The sequence below is a fragment of the Balaenoptera acutorostrata genome, chromosome 11 (genome assembly GCF_949987535.1).
Source record: "Balaenoptera acutorostrata chromosome 11, mBalAcu1.1, whole genome shotgun sequence".
In the NCBI taxonomy this organism is placed as follows: Eukaryota; Metazoa; Chordata; class Mammalia; order Artiodactyla; family Balaenopteridae; genus Balaenoptera; species Balaenoptera acutorostrata.
The window spans coordinates 88,700,181-88,716,858 of record NC_080074.1 but is presented as its reverse complement, the minus strand read 5'-3'; the positions used below and the strand labels follow the sequence as shown (position 1 = coordinate 88,716,858).

Below are 16,678 nucleotides of genomic sequence, written 5' to 3'. Positions count from 1 at the left end.
CATGTTACATAGCACTAAGTAAATCCCTCATAGCTAGGTCTCTGCAATTGAGGGGAGACTGCCACTGTACATATCCAGTTTTATGGGAATCTTAGTTGTTTTGGCTTCTTGACCAATTTCATCATTTAATGCTAACAATCATTGTATGTCTGACTACTTACGCAATCGCTATCCACACTGAAATGGAGGAAACCTCAAATCTGCCCTCAGCCAAAGTCAAAGATTTTCTATGCACAGCCAAAGAAACCAGTTATAAAGAACTGATGGTGCAGGGGGAAAAAAACCATCAAGAAACTACTTTTGGAAATTTATACTAAGAAAATAAACGGACAAATGCTTAAGATGTATACACAAGTATGTTCATAAAAGCATTATTTCTAAAGGTAAGAAACTGCAACGTGAATATCCAATTACAGTGTATTACTTAAATAAATTATTAACTATCCTGTAAAAGGCAAATCTTATCGCCGTTAAAAAGCGATGATGTACAGCAAGATCCTTTTTGACCCACCTCCTAGAGAAATGGAAATAAAAACAAAAATAAACAAATGGGACCTAATGAAACTTAAAAGCTTTTGCACAGCAAAGGAAACCATAAACAAGACGAAAGGACAAGCCTCAGAATGGGAGAAAATATTTGCAAATGAAGCAACTGACAAAGGATTAATCTCCAAAAGTTACAAACAGCTCATGCAGCTCAATATCAAAAAACAAACAACCCAATCCCAAAATGGGCAGAAGACCTAAATAGACATTTCTCCAAAGAAGATATACAGATTGCCAACAAACACATGAAAGGATGCTCAACATCACTAATCATTAGAGAAATGCAAATCAAAACTACAATGAGGTATCACCTCACACCAGTCAGAATGGCCATCATCAAAAAACCTGCAAACAATAAATGCTGGAGAGGGTGTGGAGAAAAGGGAACCCTCTTGCACTGTTGGTGGGAATGTAACTTGATATAGCCACTATGGAGAACAGTATGGAGGTTCCTTAAAAAACTAAAAATAGAACTACCATACGACCCAGCAATCCCACTACTGGGCATATACCCTGAGAAAACCATAATTCAAAAAGAGTCATGTACCACAATGTTCATTGCAGCTCTATTTACAATAGCCAGGGCATGGAAGCAACCTAAATGTCCATCGACAGATGAATGGATAAAGAAGATGTGGCACATATGTACAATGGAATATTACTCAGCCATAAAAAGAAATGAAATTGAGTTATTTGTAGTGAGGTGAATGGACCTAGAGTCTGTCATACAGAGTGAAGTAAGAGAAGGGAAAAACATATACCGTATGCTAACACATATATATGGAATCTAAAAAAAAAAAAAGTTATGAAGAACCTAGGGGCAGGACAGGAATAAAGACGCAGACACAGAGAATGGACATGAGGACACAGGGAGGGGGAAGGGTAAGCTGGGACGAAGTGAGAGAGCATCATGGACATATATACACTACCAAATGTAAAATAGGTAGCTAGTGGGAAGCAGCCGCATGGCACAGGGAGATCAGCTCGGTGCTTTGTGACCACCTAGAGGGGTGGGATAGGGAGGGTGCGAGGGAGATGCAAGAGGGAAGAGACATGGGGATATATGTATATGTATAGCTGATTCACTTTGTTTTAAAGCAGAAACTAACACACCATTGTAAAGCAATTATATTCCAATAAAGATGTTAAAAAAAAAAGCGATGATGCAGATCTACATATATTGTTACTACAAAAATATTCACGACGTACTGTCAAATTCATTATGTATACACATGGAGGCATTGAATGGTCTGGAAGAATATATACCAAAATATTAGCAATGTTTCTCTCTGGGTGAATAAATGTCAGTCACTTTTACAAATGAAAACAGTATTGGTCTTATATTAAATGCCAACTTTGAGAAAGAAGAACTTTTTAAAGAAGCTCTTTGATTTCTCATATTCAGTATTTGCCAAATATTGGGTTGGCCAAAAAGTGCCTTCGGTTTTTAAGTGAAACTAAAAGACACATTTTTCATTTTCACCAAGAACTTTATTGAACAACGTATTCACCCTTTTGTTCCACTACTTTCTGCCATTTTTTAGGCAACTTCATAATTCCATCTTCCCAAAACTTTTTATCTTTTTGAGCAAAGAACTGTCCCAGGTGCCTTTTACAATCTTCCAGGGAATTGAAATTTGTTCCATTAAGGGAATTTTGTAAAGACTGAAATAAATGGAAATCCGAAGGTGCAATGTCTGGTGAATACAGTGGGTAAATCAGCACTTCCCAGCCAAGCTGTAACATTTTTTGCCTGGTCATCAAAGAAACATGCAGTCTTACATTATCCTGATGGAAGATTATGCATTTTCTGTTGACTAATTCTGGACGCTTTTCATTGAGTGCTGCTTTCAGTTGGTCTAATTGGAAGCAGTACTTGTTGGAATGAATCATTTGGTTTTCCAGAAGGAGCTCATAATAGAGGACTCCCTTCCAATCCTACCATATACACATCACCACCTTCTTTGGATGAAGACCGGCCTTCGGTGTGGTTGGTGGTGGTTCATATCGCTTGCCCCACGATCTCTTCCCTTTCAGATTATTGTACGGTATCCATTTTTCATTGCCCGTCACAATATGTTTTAAAAACGGAATGTATTCATTGCATTTAAGTAGAGAATCGCAGGCAAAAATACGGTCAAGAAGGTTTCTTTTGCTTAACTTATGTGGAACCCAAACATCAAAGCAATGAACATAACCAAGCTGGTGCAAATGATTTTCAACGCTTGATCTGGATATTTTGAGTATGCCAGCTATCTCCCATGTGGTATAATGTTGACTGTTCTCAATTAATGTCTCGATTTGATCACTATCAACTTCAACTGGTCTACCCGATCGTGGAGCACTGTCCGGTGAGAAATCTCCAGCACGAAACGTCGCAAACCACTTTCGACACATTCAATCAGTCACAGCACCTTCTCCATACACTGCACAAATCTTATTTTGCGTTTCAGTTGGATTTTTACCTTTCTTGAAATAATAAAGCATAATATGCCAAAAATGTTGCGTTTTTCTTCCATCTTCAATATTAAAATGGCTACACAAAAATTCACCAATTTTTATAAGTCTTTTTTTAAATGCACGCTGATATGACAGCTGTCATATACAATCTAACAAAATTGTTTTGAATGAAGTTAAAGACAACTAAGTGCTACTAGAACCATCTTATGGAAAAAAACGAATGAACCTTTTGGCCAACATATCTTTTCAATATCCTTTTTAAGGATCCTTTTGAAGAAAGTAATTTGTTCCAATGTGGTAACATATTTTTTAAAAAGAAACTCATGGTAAATAATTTTTTTCCAAAATGAAAATCATAAATCTATTTTATCACAAGCTTATAAGTTAAAAATTATATGAGAAAATGTTAAAGCTATAATGTTGAATGATTAAAAAGGATATAAAACTAAAAATACATAAAATTTAGTAATAATACACATGCAAACAAACACACAAAAAAGAAACAGTTATGGGCTTCCCTGGTGGCGCAGTGGTTGAGATTCTGCCTGCCAATGCAGGGCACACGGGTTCGAGTCCTGGTCTGGGAAGATCCCACATGCCGCGGAGCAACTAGGCCCGTGAGCCACAACTACTGAGCCTGCGCGTCTGGAGCATGTGCTCCGCAACAAGAGAGGCCGCGATAGTGAGAGGCCCACGCACCGCGATGAAGAGTGGCCCCCGCTTGCCGCAACTAGAGAAAGCCCTCGCACAGAAACGAAGACCCAACACAGCCAAAAATAAATATAAAAATAAATAAGTAAATAAAAATTTTTAAAAAACTATATGTTCCCTCTCTTTGTCTATTCTTTGGGAGAATTTGTAAGATTGAAGGATTGAAGTTACTTCTTAATTAAAAAAAAAAAATAGAAACAGTTACAATGAGCACTTCTGAGGAACGGAATTATGAGTGATTTTTTTTCTTTTTCCTATATTTAAAATTTTCCTATAGTAGGTAACTATTACTTCCAAAATCAGACAAATAATAAACACTATAAATTTTTTAAATAAGTGTGAGGGACATAAAATCATGTACATATTTGTTTTATCAATAATTGAAACAAGCACTTTGTTCAAAACAAGCCCTTTCTCATTACACTCACTTGGAAATAAATCTCTGGTTTGTAGTCTGTTACTCAAGCCCTGAATAATGGAGACCGTGTAACTCTGAATTCATTTCAGCTTCCTTCCGGCACCTAATTAAAGGAGTGGCACAGCTCTTATGGCTTCGGCAGCTTCCCTCTCATGCAGTGCCATTGCTAGAAGACCGTCCAACAGAAAGGGGGAAAATGGGTTGCTTTGAAACTCAGCATGGGCTTCCCTGGTGGTGCAGTGGTTGAGAATCCGCCTGCCAATGCAGGGGACACGGGTTCGAGCCCTGGTCTGGGAAGATCCCACATGCCGTGGAGCAACTAGGCCCATGAGCCACAACTACTGAGCCTGCGCGTCTGGAGCCTGTGCTCAGCAACAAGAGAGGCCGCGACAGTGAGAGGCCCGCACACCGCGATGAAGAGTGGCCCCCGCTCGCCGCAACTAGAGAAAGCCCTCGCACAGAAACGAAGACCCAACACAGCCAAAAATAAATACATAAATAAATAAATTTATTTTTAAAAAAACAAAAAAAACTCAGCATGATTATCTAAAACAAACTCTCACCCTTGGAACACAGCACTCAGTTTCTTACTGACTTAACTAATGACACTAGACTCGACAATAAATTCTATAAAATCATGAACCATGTCTAACTTTCATCACTGTATCCCAGTACCTAACTGGCACACAAGAGGCATTTACTAAATGTAGATAAATGAATGATTGAATGAATGAATGAATGGGTGATTTATGACTGGGGTCTGCTCTCTTCCTTAAAATTCTGCTGGCCATTTTACAGCAAACTTAGTACTAACACTATGGAGGAAGAAGTGTGTCATAAGGTCACATTTCATCATCATACATTCCATTACTAAAAGTGCAATAATAGGCATAGGATGTGTCCCAGGAAGCAGCCTTTCTCATCATTATGGCTTAATAATTAGCAATTATTCAGCACCTAATCCTCCCAAGGTAAGAAGTGCCACCCACAGCTAAGGCTCAGAAAAGCCAGGTAAATTTTTCAAGGTCACAAAGTTAATAAATGACAGAACCAGTATTAAAACCTGATTCTATGGGGCTCTGAAGTCCAGGCTCTTCCTAGATGGGAACAATCATCTTGTCATCTCACCAAACCAGCTTGAGAATGACTATGGCTTGCACACAACTGCACACGATTATCTCCCTTAATTATCATCATAAACCTAGGAAGTGAGTTGGCATATTACACCATGTTTCAGATGACAGAACAAAGGAACAGAGAGGTCAAGCAGCTTGCCCAAGGTCACAGAGCTCCCAAAAGAGCCAAAATACAATGAAAAGCTAGAAAGTATTTGACTAGAAATCTATCAACTTCATCGTAAGGGACTGCATTAATGACACACAGCCAGCATCACTTCCAAAACGATTCACAACTATGATGAGAAAAACAAGCTTTGAGAAAAAAGCTTGTTTTACTGAGTTGCTGCCTAGGCATTTTACATTATGATAACCCGGCTCACACTCAGAGTCTGGACATTTTGAAGAGGACTCGCGTTTAGGATGCCCGCCATACGTTCCCTCTTTGCTTTTCCCCAGGCGCCTTTTAAAATAACCACTGAAGAGTTAAGCCGACAAAAAGTTCCAGACCTCTGCCCCAACCACCTTATAAGTAATAGGTGCTTGTTACCTTGCTTTCTGTCTCCCACTCTTGAGCTCCTGGGCCTGGGATGGGGGGCTGCCCCCCCCAAGCTCACTGTGCCCCCTTGCTTCTGGGATCTGTAAGTAGCAAATCCTGGACTCCACTTCCTTTGTATGAGTGTATTCAAACCGTGTCTTCAGTCAATACGACCACGGGTTTCACCTCCCCAAAGTGGACGCTAGACGCTGAGGGAGGAACCTATCCCCACAGTGGGGAGCTTGTGTCTCCTGATTCAGCAAGTTTTTAGTTTGATATAACAGCTCTGGCTTCCTTACAGAACTTTGTCAAAAGACAAACTGGCCATACTCTACACTAACATCTATAATTATTCAGTTGATCCAACTAGCTGCCTAAACACTCCTCTACAAAACGAAGACAAATAGGCTCCCACATTGCAAAAAAAAAAAAAAAAAAATACCCCTACTTGCAAGGCAGAAGACAAAAGTGAAAATTAACAAACAGATAAAATATATGTTCTCTCCTCCTATCCTTTTCCCTGGACAAATATACCTGTATAACAATCTGGAATGCCAGATTCAAACTGCGGCTTCTCAAACTCCAGCAAGTTTGGTACTGGAACATGGCAACACAGAAAGAGCCACCCCCTCCCCATGTGTACACGTGAAATCCCCCCAATCCCATATCCAATTTCCTCTCACAGCCTCCCATTCTCGCAAAGAGCTGTTCCTTGGCCAACCCTTGGGCCTAGGAGTGCACACAGCAGTGGGACAAGCCACCCCCAGGATGAGGAGTGGGGGAAACACTACATAAAGGCAGGCACGCTACGGAGTGGGCTTGAGTCATCTGGGCTGGGAATTCCAGGGTCTACAAAGGCCCCATTGAGCCTTGCCTGATTGAGAAGGGGTGAGACCAGAGGAGAAGCGAAGTGAGCTCCCCCCTAAAACACAGCACACAAAGCATGGGTTCCTCTTGCCAAGGTCTAAGGCGGGGCACTGATCAGCTCACACACAAGCTTTCAATAGAAACTTATCATAAATCTCCCCAAATGCATCCCCTCTCCCTATCCTTCCCTAACCAAGACCTGGCCATCTATCAAAGTAAATTCATTCACTCCTCCTCCAGTCATCAAAGCATTTACAGTTTGTCGTTTCCAAATGCAGCTGTTAATTGCATGCTATTTTCTGGGTGTTTTAAATCCTGTCAATTGGATTGATTTTGTTTCTCTAAAGCAGTTGATTCTCAACCAGCAGCCACTTTGCCCCCCGGGAGACATATCTGGGGACATATATGGTTGTTTCATTCCGTGGATGGTCAGTGGACAGAGGCCATGGGTATTGCTGAATATTCTACAATGTACAGGACAACCCTCCACAACAAAGAATTATCCAGCCCAGGATGTCAGTGGTGCTGAGGTGAGGAAACTCTGTTCTAGAGTAGGAACTCTTTGAGAGGATGCCATGTACTCCTTCGGTCCCCAAACAGCCAAGCAGAGTGCTGGACCTCGATCAATCCTTGCTGGCTGACTGGCTAACTGGTCCCCACTCCATTCTAAAACGTTCAGTCACGCAGTAACTCAACAAAAATGAGTGTGCCAGGAACCACCTCTCAGCTCCGGGGATGCAAATATGGATGAGTCGGCATAAAAGGCAGACAAGTAAACCGGTACTTTTAACACAGCTTGAGAAATGCACCTGTCATTACCAGCTATTTCTATATTTACCTGTTTATTATGTCTCCCCTCGTTAGCCTATAAATTTCAAGAAAGTAAGGGTTTTGTTAAGTTCACCGTTATGGTTCCAGCCCCTTTTATGATAATAGTGGTAGATACAGTAGTAGATATTTTGGATCAATGAAAAAATGCAAATATGCACAAGGCTTTTTTTTTTTTTTTTTTTTTTTTTCTCTCTGAAGGAGGAGATTCTAACACATCCTGGGGAGGAAGGAAGGAAAGCTGCCTTGAGGAAAGCCAATGCGGATTAAGCACTAATTACACTGGGCCCTCGGTATCCGTGAGGGAACGGTTGCAGGACTCCACCCCATCTCCCCACCCTCCCACCCCGCACAGATACCAAAATTCCCGGATGCTCAAGTCCCTTATATAAAATGGCTAGTGCAGGATGCCCTCCATATCCGTGGGTTCTGCCTCCGAGGAGTCAACCAACTGCGGGTCTCGAATTTCCATCCTAAGCTAGTTGAATCCGCGGATGTGGAAACCACAGATTCGGAGGGCCGACTCTATGGGCCAGAAACAGTTCTCAGCACTTTCAACGTATTACCTATTCTAATGCTCACAGCACTCCTATAAGAAGCCACATTTTATTATATGAGGAAATGAAATCTGATTTGCGCCAGAACACAACAAATAGTGGCAGCAGGGTTTGAGGACAGCTAACTTTGGAACCTTTGTTCTTAACCACTGCAACGCACTGTGGAGAGATGAGTAAGAACTGACCCCGTGAAGGGCGGGCCCTGTGGCCTTGAAGGAAAAGCATTCCAGGCAGAGGGAATGGCGCAAGCAAAGCCAACACAGCCTGGCTTATTTCAGGGGCTATAACTTTTACCAGTATTACTAAAGCATAAGGAGGAACACTGATGAAAGATGATGGTGGAAAAGTAATCATGGCCAGATCATAAGAGACATCAGCAGTGCCTCATTTCCCCGAGATTATCAGAGAATGAGCATAAGGCTTAGAGTCTAATAGCTGTGGGTGGAAACTCAACCCAATCACTTTGTTAGTGGTTCTCTCTGAACCTCCATTTCCTCAACTGTAAGACAAAGAACATACAAATATCTACTTTATAAAATAGCAATGGGAACAAACATAACTAATACAAGCACTAAGAACTGGACCTGGTACATGTCATGAGTCCAAGCAATGTTAATGACTTACTTTTGTCATTGCATTATTGCTGATGGAGTTTTTTCACATGTGTAAATCTGCAGCATAATGGCAGCTTATTTTCATAAGCACCACATTAAACCAGCTTTCTCCTAAACTACTTTTACAGTGAATTCCACAAATTCCCCACTTAACAAACATAAAACTTACATCCCATATACACAGATGGCTGCACCCTCCTCCCATCCCGTCACTCCCTCCCCCCCCCCCCACCCCAGTGCCCTTCTGCAGCCACCAGGGCAGCTGTGGAAACACCCGAAGCTTCTGGTAACCGTAGATTTAAAATAGGGACAGAAAGGAAGCTACATAAAGCTAGAACTGCTTACAGGAGTGTTTTTCGTTCAGAATTTAGAAAGGGAAAGAGGAACAGGACTACTTAGACTGATGGCCCCCAGCCAGTGAACAGACAGGATGCCCGAAGCACCCTAGTGTCATCCCCTTTCCCCAGATCCACCGGGAACAGTGCCGTGCCTCCTCTGCTGATGTCGGCACGTGGCCAGTGCCCTTGGATACTTGATGTCTGTTCATTCCTCACGAGCCGCGCCTTAAGCCCATTCAGAGCTTGGGACCTGGCTCCCACCTGCCTCCCAGTCTGCTTACTACTGTGCTCGCTGTGGGTGACTTAAGAACTTTCCACACAGGAAGCACATCAGACACTTGCCCACCTCCCCGTCTTGGCGGTTGCTGTCCTGTCTGCCCGGAACATCCTTTGCCCTCCCCTCTCACCACTCCCCCATCTCACCATCCTTCAAGGCTGAGCACAAATACCACCTCCTCTCCAACTCCCCTCCCTCCCTGGAATCAAGTGCCACGTTCTGTGAATCTCCCCAGCCCTTTGCCTGTGGTTCAATTGTTTAAGGGCCACGTATTAAACAGAGGTACGAAGCAAGCATCCTTTTAAATGCTATCTGTATGCTACCGTATGATTTTCACTATAAACCTGTAAAAAATGATTACAAACCCCATTTTACAAATGGGGAAGGTGAAGCTCTGAGAGTCGAACTTGCCAATGATCATACAACCAGAAAGGGAGCTCCAACCATGTACTGACAGTTCCCCAATTCCTAACTTTTTCACTCTGTTATGCTGCCTCTCTTTAATGGCCCTATTGCCAGGTGGTTAGTTGATTACATACATATACACCTGTCACAGGGACCAGGGCATAGTCATCTTTGTAAACGCGGATAACAAGGTACCCATACAACGTTCTTAGAAGAATTAAATCAGACAGTACATTTAAAACACTTAGCATAGTGCCACACACATAACAAGAGCCTAATAATTTGTTGGTTTTGTTGTTGTTGCTACCATGTCAGGTGCCTTGCACATAAACCGTGAACAGGAGTTTATTTCTGAGAAACAACCAAAATGGGGAAGGACCTGATGAATGAGACAAATGCCACTTTGGTTTGGCATTTCCTTGCACTACTTGATTACTCAGTCAGAAGCAGCAAGAGTTGTATAATAACTTTAAGTTTCTATGATAGGGTGAATTGACTTCTTTATCTTCCTTAGACTACGTGGGTGATAGGGAAACTTCCTATTTAGCAAAACTCTTGCAGCTTTGTTACTTTCGTGCTGCCCACCCCCCCCCCCCAAACAATCTGTCAAAACTCCCCTCTGAGAAGTCAGCACTTAAGTTCTAAGCTTGGAGAAGAAGAAAATCACAAAAGTAAATGGAAGCACAGAGGGCAAAATGGAATCTGAAACTCTGATGCTTATAAACCTAGTGAAACACTTTCTTTTGTCCTCACAGGATTTTACAAGACTTTAAACCATCACATTTCCTTACTCATAGGTTTTTGTCAGTCGCGCCCTAGGAGGAGGTAAGCTGTCTCAGAGGAAGCAATTCATGCATCCTGTTTACTGCTATCCCCCAGGGCCTAACTCATACCTGGTGCATTGTAGTCACTCATTAAATATGGGTTGACTGACTGGCTGAAATTATTTGTATGTATGTATATATGAATATACATATATTTATACATATACATACATCATTCCGTGGTTTATGGATAAATGTGTATACATCCCCACACGTAAGTGCATATTGTACATTTATGTATGTGTGTTTGTATTTGTGCAGAAGCTATTTCAGACTGGCAAACACAGATAACTGTTTGCCAAAGTTGTGTCTCCTTAACACAATAAAGGCCTCTGGCTGACCTAATAGTTAACAATCATACTCTGTTACCCACATACTAACAATCCAGATGTTAAAAAACAATTAAACATGCAGAGTAAAAAAAATTTTTTGACTTAACAAACCATGATACTTTGACTATCTTTTAAAATCCTTGTCCCTGTTCATTAGCTTCAGTGGGGAGGCGTGTGGACGGGCGAATTTGAACCACTAATGATTCGCTGCAAATTTGGCAAGTGAAACATTCCAAATTCCTATGGCCTGGCCAAATGTCCTTATTAAAGTTGTAACGTATATAACTTACCATTTACACTTTCTAACAATTAGAATGACATCACTGACTAGTTATATGTGCCAGACACTTGGCATCAGTTTTTTTATTTAAACTTTACACCAACCCTGCAAGGTAGATGCTATTATCTCCATCTATACATAAGGAAACTCGGACTCAAAGAGATAGAGTAACTTGCCAAAGGTCCTCTGCTGTTTCCCTAGTCATGGCACGATCAGTCTAAAAATTCAGGATTCTCCTCCAAAGCCCAAACTCTTTTCCATGCGCAATGGTGCCGCTTACACAGTCTTACAGACACTAACTTTGAGGGGTATGTGTTTAGGCAGTTTTGGGATTTTCATAAGTATTTCTCTGCACAGAGAGACTAGACCAAATGCCAGCCAAGCACACTGAAGACTACCCCGAGGCTATAGACAGCAAGAGGCAAGTGTGTCTGAGAAACAACGAGCCTGGGCTTCTCAGAATGTGAAGCATTTTCCACTCAATTATGTCCTCCAAAAGAAATCTATTCTCTAAAAGAGCTTCATTATTGCTCCGCCTATAAAAAAAAAAAAAAAAATGGACTCTTTCTTTGCAAACCAATGGGAAGCTCTTAACTCATTTCCTTACATTACTTGAAATGAAAGTGCCTTCTGTCTCTAGAGAAAAGAATGGCTGCATGCTATGCCTTTTGAGTAGAACAATCAATACCATGAAGGCAAGAGAAAATCAGCTCTTATATACTTTTAAGGGGAGTGGGGTTATTTTTAAACTTAATGATAGCAGAATTCTAAACAGAGAGACAGAAGGAACGTCTTCCCTCGCAGTTTAAAGGCAAATTCAGCTGCCTTTCCCTGCAAGGTTTGGCTATTATCTCTTTGACCTTTCCAGGAGCAGGCCTGAGAAAGGGAAGGAAACCATATGTTTTAAAAGTTTGTTTTTTTAATTTACAGATATTTCTGAACATTTGTAACTAACAGTAGTGAAGTTGGCTCTCACCTGGCCATATACGGCTTGGAAAGATCCTATGCAGAGCAAAGGAAAGCACTCTGTACCCCCTCTGCACCTCCAGACCACAACCATCACAGGAAGAGCCAACTGCAGCACCTTCAGCTGAAGGGACTGAAGGTGAGAGGGGCTCCTGACAGTGGGAGAAGCACCAGGGTGCCCCTTCAGCACGATCAGGAAGACAGAGAAGAAGCGGAAGCAGCTTTGCCTCACCTCCAATCTTACCGCACAACCCCTGCTGCCAAGAACTCATCTTTAGACCCTTAAACTGAAATTCCCAGAAAAGAAGGGAAACTACAACCTCTGAGTGATGCTCTGAGGTTGATTTCCAACCTGGTTTTGGTTTTTTTGTTTGTTTTCTGATTTCAAGTCCCCACCTAAAGTACATCTCCCAGCCTCCAGAAGGCATCCACAGTTAAGCCAAGCAAAAGAGCTGGGAGCTTTAGAGCTTTATGTGACCAAAATCCCAGCTCCGACCCTGCAAAGGTACATGACCTTGGGGAAGTAACTTCTCCTCTGAAGGTTCAGTTTGTGGTTGGTAAGATGGGGATATAATATCTGTTATTAGAAAGTCGGTGAAACTCCAATAACAATCACTCAGTCCCCGGCTCTTTGGTAGGGCATCAGTAAGTGCCTTGTGTTTGTTACGGGCTTACTGCACAAAGCAGCGGAAGCCAGGCTGGATGCCCATGTTTTCACTGCCCATGACTCCCTCATTAGTGACTTACGTTACCAACCATGCACCAAACCCCAGGAAGACGCCTGGTACCTGCATCTAGTTCTCTACAGCTTCGAATGTCTGCAGAGCCTGAGATAAATTCTCATTAAGTTCAAGGGACAAAGTTAGCCTAGATTCTTCTTCCCACCGGTTATCGGCAAATCGCTGAATACAACTCAGGCTTGGGAAAAAATGCGTACAGTACAGACTTTCCAGGGCCAAAGCAGGTGTCTGCACATCTCCCGGGGTAAGGGCTGGGGAAGGGCCCCTGACTAATGTCTCCAGGTTGGGAACGACAAAGAAAGGGAATAGGACAAGAAGGACGGGATGAAAGGGCCTCTGCAAGGCGGTCCTCGCCGGTGACCCTGTCCTCAGCGTCCCGGGAGGAAAGGACACGAGCAGGGTGGAGCCGCGAAAGCAGGAGTACCTGAAGACTCTGGCCGCCGTCTGGTTCCTCCTCCACGCCGTGCCCTGTTGCAGCACCCCCTGCACAATCTCCTTCTCGTTGGGCAGTCGGTAGACGGGGAAGATGTAGAGCCAACAGAGGACCACGACGCAGAGGGCACTGGCTCCCACGGGCAGCCGGGTCCGCGGGAACTTCCACGCCAGGACGGCCATGGCCCCTCTGGACGTGTGTCGCCGGGCCTGCCCGCAGGGGCTCATCGCAGCCCCCGGGTCCCAGGGTGGCGGTCGAGGGCCGGAGCCTCGGCACTAGGCTAGGCGCAGTGGCAGCGGAGGATCCCCCCACCGCCGGCCCCCCATGCACACACACCTTTCGCTTTCGTGCTCGCACTCGCACGCACGTTCCTTCGGCGCCCACAGCCCCAAAGGTCAGCGCAAGGATTTTTTCCAAGGCAACTTTTTCGAGGATTTCTTCCTAGGGGAAGTGCCCCGGGAGCAAGTCACGAGCTACGGCCATGGTCGCTCCCCCTGCAGAAGGCGGGCGCCGCGGTCTCCGAGAGCGCGGGGAGCGGCGGCGGCGAGTCGCTCCCGCCGGTTCTGCAGCGTTACCGTCGCCCTCGGCGTGGGGCCGGGGAGAGTCTCGTCTCCCTCGCAGACATCTGGTCCGCGGCGTCCGCTTCTGAGCGATGCTCCTGCGCCCTTCGCCGCCTCTCCCCGCCTCCCGCGCTACTGCGCTGCCAGGCACCCCCCAGACGCGCTCCCCGCGCCGCGCCAAGTCCTTGGAAATTTCCACGGCGGCCCGGGACCGCTAGCCCGCCCCGGGCTTCTCCGCCTGCCCCGCCAGGACCCCTGCTTCCCACCCCTCCCGGAGAAGAAAAGAACTCGCTTTCATCAGTTAATTCAGCGGCGCGCCGCAGCCTTCCGCGGCGCCCGGGACTTCGCAGACAAACGCCCGGGGATTGGTGGAAATCAAGGTCTCCCCTCCCTCCCCCACCCGCGAAATTGCCTCCTTCGACCCGTTCAGATGCGCGACGCTCGGCTGGAGAGCGCGCCCCTCTCTCCCGCCCTGGTCCCCCGGAGACAGAGGCAAACAATACAATAATGATAATAACCCTCCCCCAAAATGTGTATACACAAATCCCTGAGTGTGGCCGAGACTGGCTGAAAGCCTGACCCTCCGACACGCAGCCGACGCGCCGGGGCTGTCACCCTGCCGCCGTCACCCTCGGCTCTCTCTAACTGGTTGGTTATTAACCCGCAGTGAGGCGCGAGGAGGCCGGCGGAGATTGATTCCTTCCTGGGCCCCCACCCCCATTCCCCGGTCCCGGAGCCGCGGCTCCAGCGACACCCGTGCGCGCGCGCGCTCGCGGGCACACATGCTCGCGGGCCCGCACGCGCGCGCACGAGGAGGTGCGTGCACACCGGGGTCCTCCGCCTCGCCTCCGCCCTGCAGGGAAAGGCGCTGCTGCATCCAGATGTGCAGACAGCTGGTGGCCCAGCAAACAGACCTCGGGACGTGACAATGCCTTGGAGGCGCTGTCGCCTCCTCTGCCTTTTAGATGCAAGGGCCGTTTGTTCTTCGACGTCCTTCTCTCTCCACCGACCAGCTTATCGCAACCCCGACCTTGGAAAAGCGCCACCCGCCTGGACCGGCCGAGCCCAGGGACACACAGTTAGCCATTTCTGCTACCCCGGCGGCCGGCGAATAGCTCGGCTGCCTCCTAGCGGTTGCCTAGTCTATTTGCTTAAGCGTCTCGTCAAGCATGATGTGTGCAGGGACAAAGAAATCCAGCAGCCTACTAACCAGGTCGCCTTCGTCATCACGAAACCAAAATTTAGGGCCATAACTTCAGTTGCTCAGCCGACCAAGCTGCAGAGTCCCTCGGACCTACACTGAGTTTTACGTGGCCTGGTGCATCTTTCTCCACTGAGAGATGGGACTTGAGAAGTTGATGGAAAGTTATTTACCAAAAAAGACCACCAAAGTCTCATTCCTCCCTCTTAGGAGAACGGGCCACTGCCCTCCGGCCTGCAAGCATGCCCCAGGAATCCCTCCTACTTAGGTGAATCAGGAGAGATGAGAAAGCGTAAAATCCCAAAGTTACATCCTACACAGTGGAGCTTAATCGAGATTCTTTGAAATCATGATTACCTGCAAAGTAGCCCTGCAAAGTACCCAGCCCACCTTCTTCTGTTCTGGGAAGAGGATTGTTGGGGGCGGGGAGGGGAGGGGTGCAAGGGGCCAGGGAAATAGTTTCCCATAGTTGCCAGGCTGTGGATAAATCATCTGCCTCCTTTGTTCCAGTCATTTAAATAGAACACAAACGATCCAATTTCTCTTTTCTTCCCCTAGTCCAAGGGGTACTCCTGTCCCAGTCCAAGAGATACAAATAAATAAGACAACAACCAAAAATATTGCAGTTAGGAAGGGGTTATATAAATGTTTCCCCATTTAACTTCATAAAAAAATGCAGCAAAGTTGTGCCTTAAACCGAGGGATTTCTGTGATGCAATGTGCTGTTTTTCCTTCTTCTGAAAACTAAGATTCTCTTACCCTTGTTGACTCCTGCCCTACCCTACAATCCAACTTCATTCCCTGCTTCTCTGGAGCATGAACACCGAATCCAGTCAGACCATTGCCCTTCCCCTTCCAAGTCACACAGGCATCACTTTTGTCACTGTGTTTTGTGGTCCATGTTCTTCTTTCATGAGATACCTTTTTTCTCCCTCCATACAAATCCAGCACATGATTCAAGGCCAAACCAAGTGGCTAGGAATTTCTCCCTCCATGTGTTCCCAGACCACCTAAAACATAGGCTTCGCAGGTAGGAACTCAGTAAATGTTTCTGGTTTCTGCTTCTATTCCCTTTGACCTCCTGATCTGAATGTCAATAGTATTTGCTGGCTCTGACAGATGATTAAACGTTTAGATGTGTAGTGTTATGTTGCTAGCATTTTTCATATGTAGCTTTGCCTCAGCAACGGGACAGTAAGAGTATTTGGTCTCATATGTCAAATGACAAGCCTGTGCTTTTGATCCAAAGGAGGATTCCATATGACATGCCTCCATGTCTGGGGAAAGAGCAGGAACAATATTTTATGGTTTTTTTCATATTCCTCCAGGTACAATCTCAGGCTTGAGTACATATGTACTCAACAAACAATTGTTGCTTGGTTGTTTGCTTGAGAATTTGAGCTTCTCAAATTTATTTGGGCTGTTGCTCAGGCAGCACTGCTAAGGAAATGTATAAACCCCCATGTTTAATGTTTTAAATAAAATATTTTACCTGATATTTAGCTCTCTGGTTTATACGACTTTTAGTAGGTAGTTTAGGTATTGTTTTATAGTTCTGCATCTGAGTACACAAGCAGGGTTTGCTCTATAAATGTCTTTTACCGGACCAGTCAACATGATGTGCAAAACTACTTGATACCATAAGTAAATTTGATGGGCGGCGCTTTT

General features: G+C 44.9%; 1 protein-coding gene across 2 annotated transcripts in view; it reads right to left on the bottom strand.

The window, feature by feature from the left end:
• The window catches only part of ST8SIA1 (ST8 alpha-N-acetyl-neuraminide alpha-2,8-sialyltransferase 1), a 180,377-nt gene extending 166,345 nt beyond the window's left edge, over positions 1 to 14,032 (bottom strand). For both annotated transcript variants that reach the window (XM_007194830.3, XM_028162041.2), the window contains exon 1: positions 13,241 to 14,032. In XM_007194830.3, the coding sequence (XP_007194892.1) occupies positions 13,241 to 13,476 (236 nt within the window). In that variant the 5' untranslated portion in view covers positions 13,477 to 14,032. The remainder of the gene's footprint in view (positions 1 to 13,240) is intronic.
• Positions 14,033 to 16,678: the final 2,646 nt, after the last annotated feature.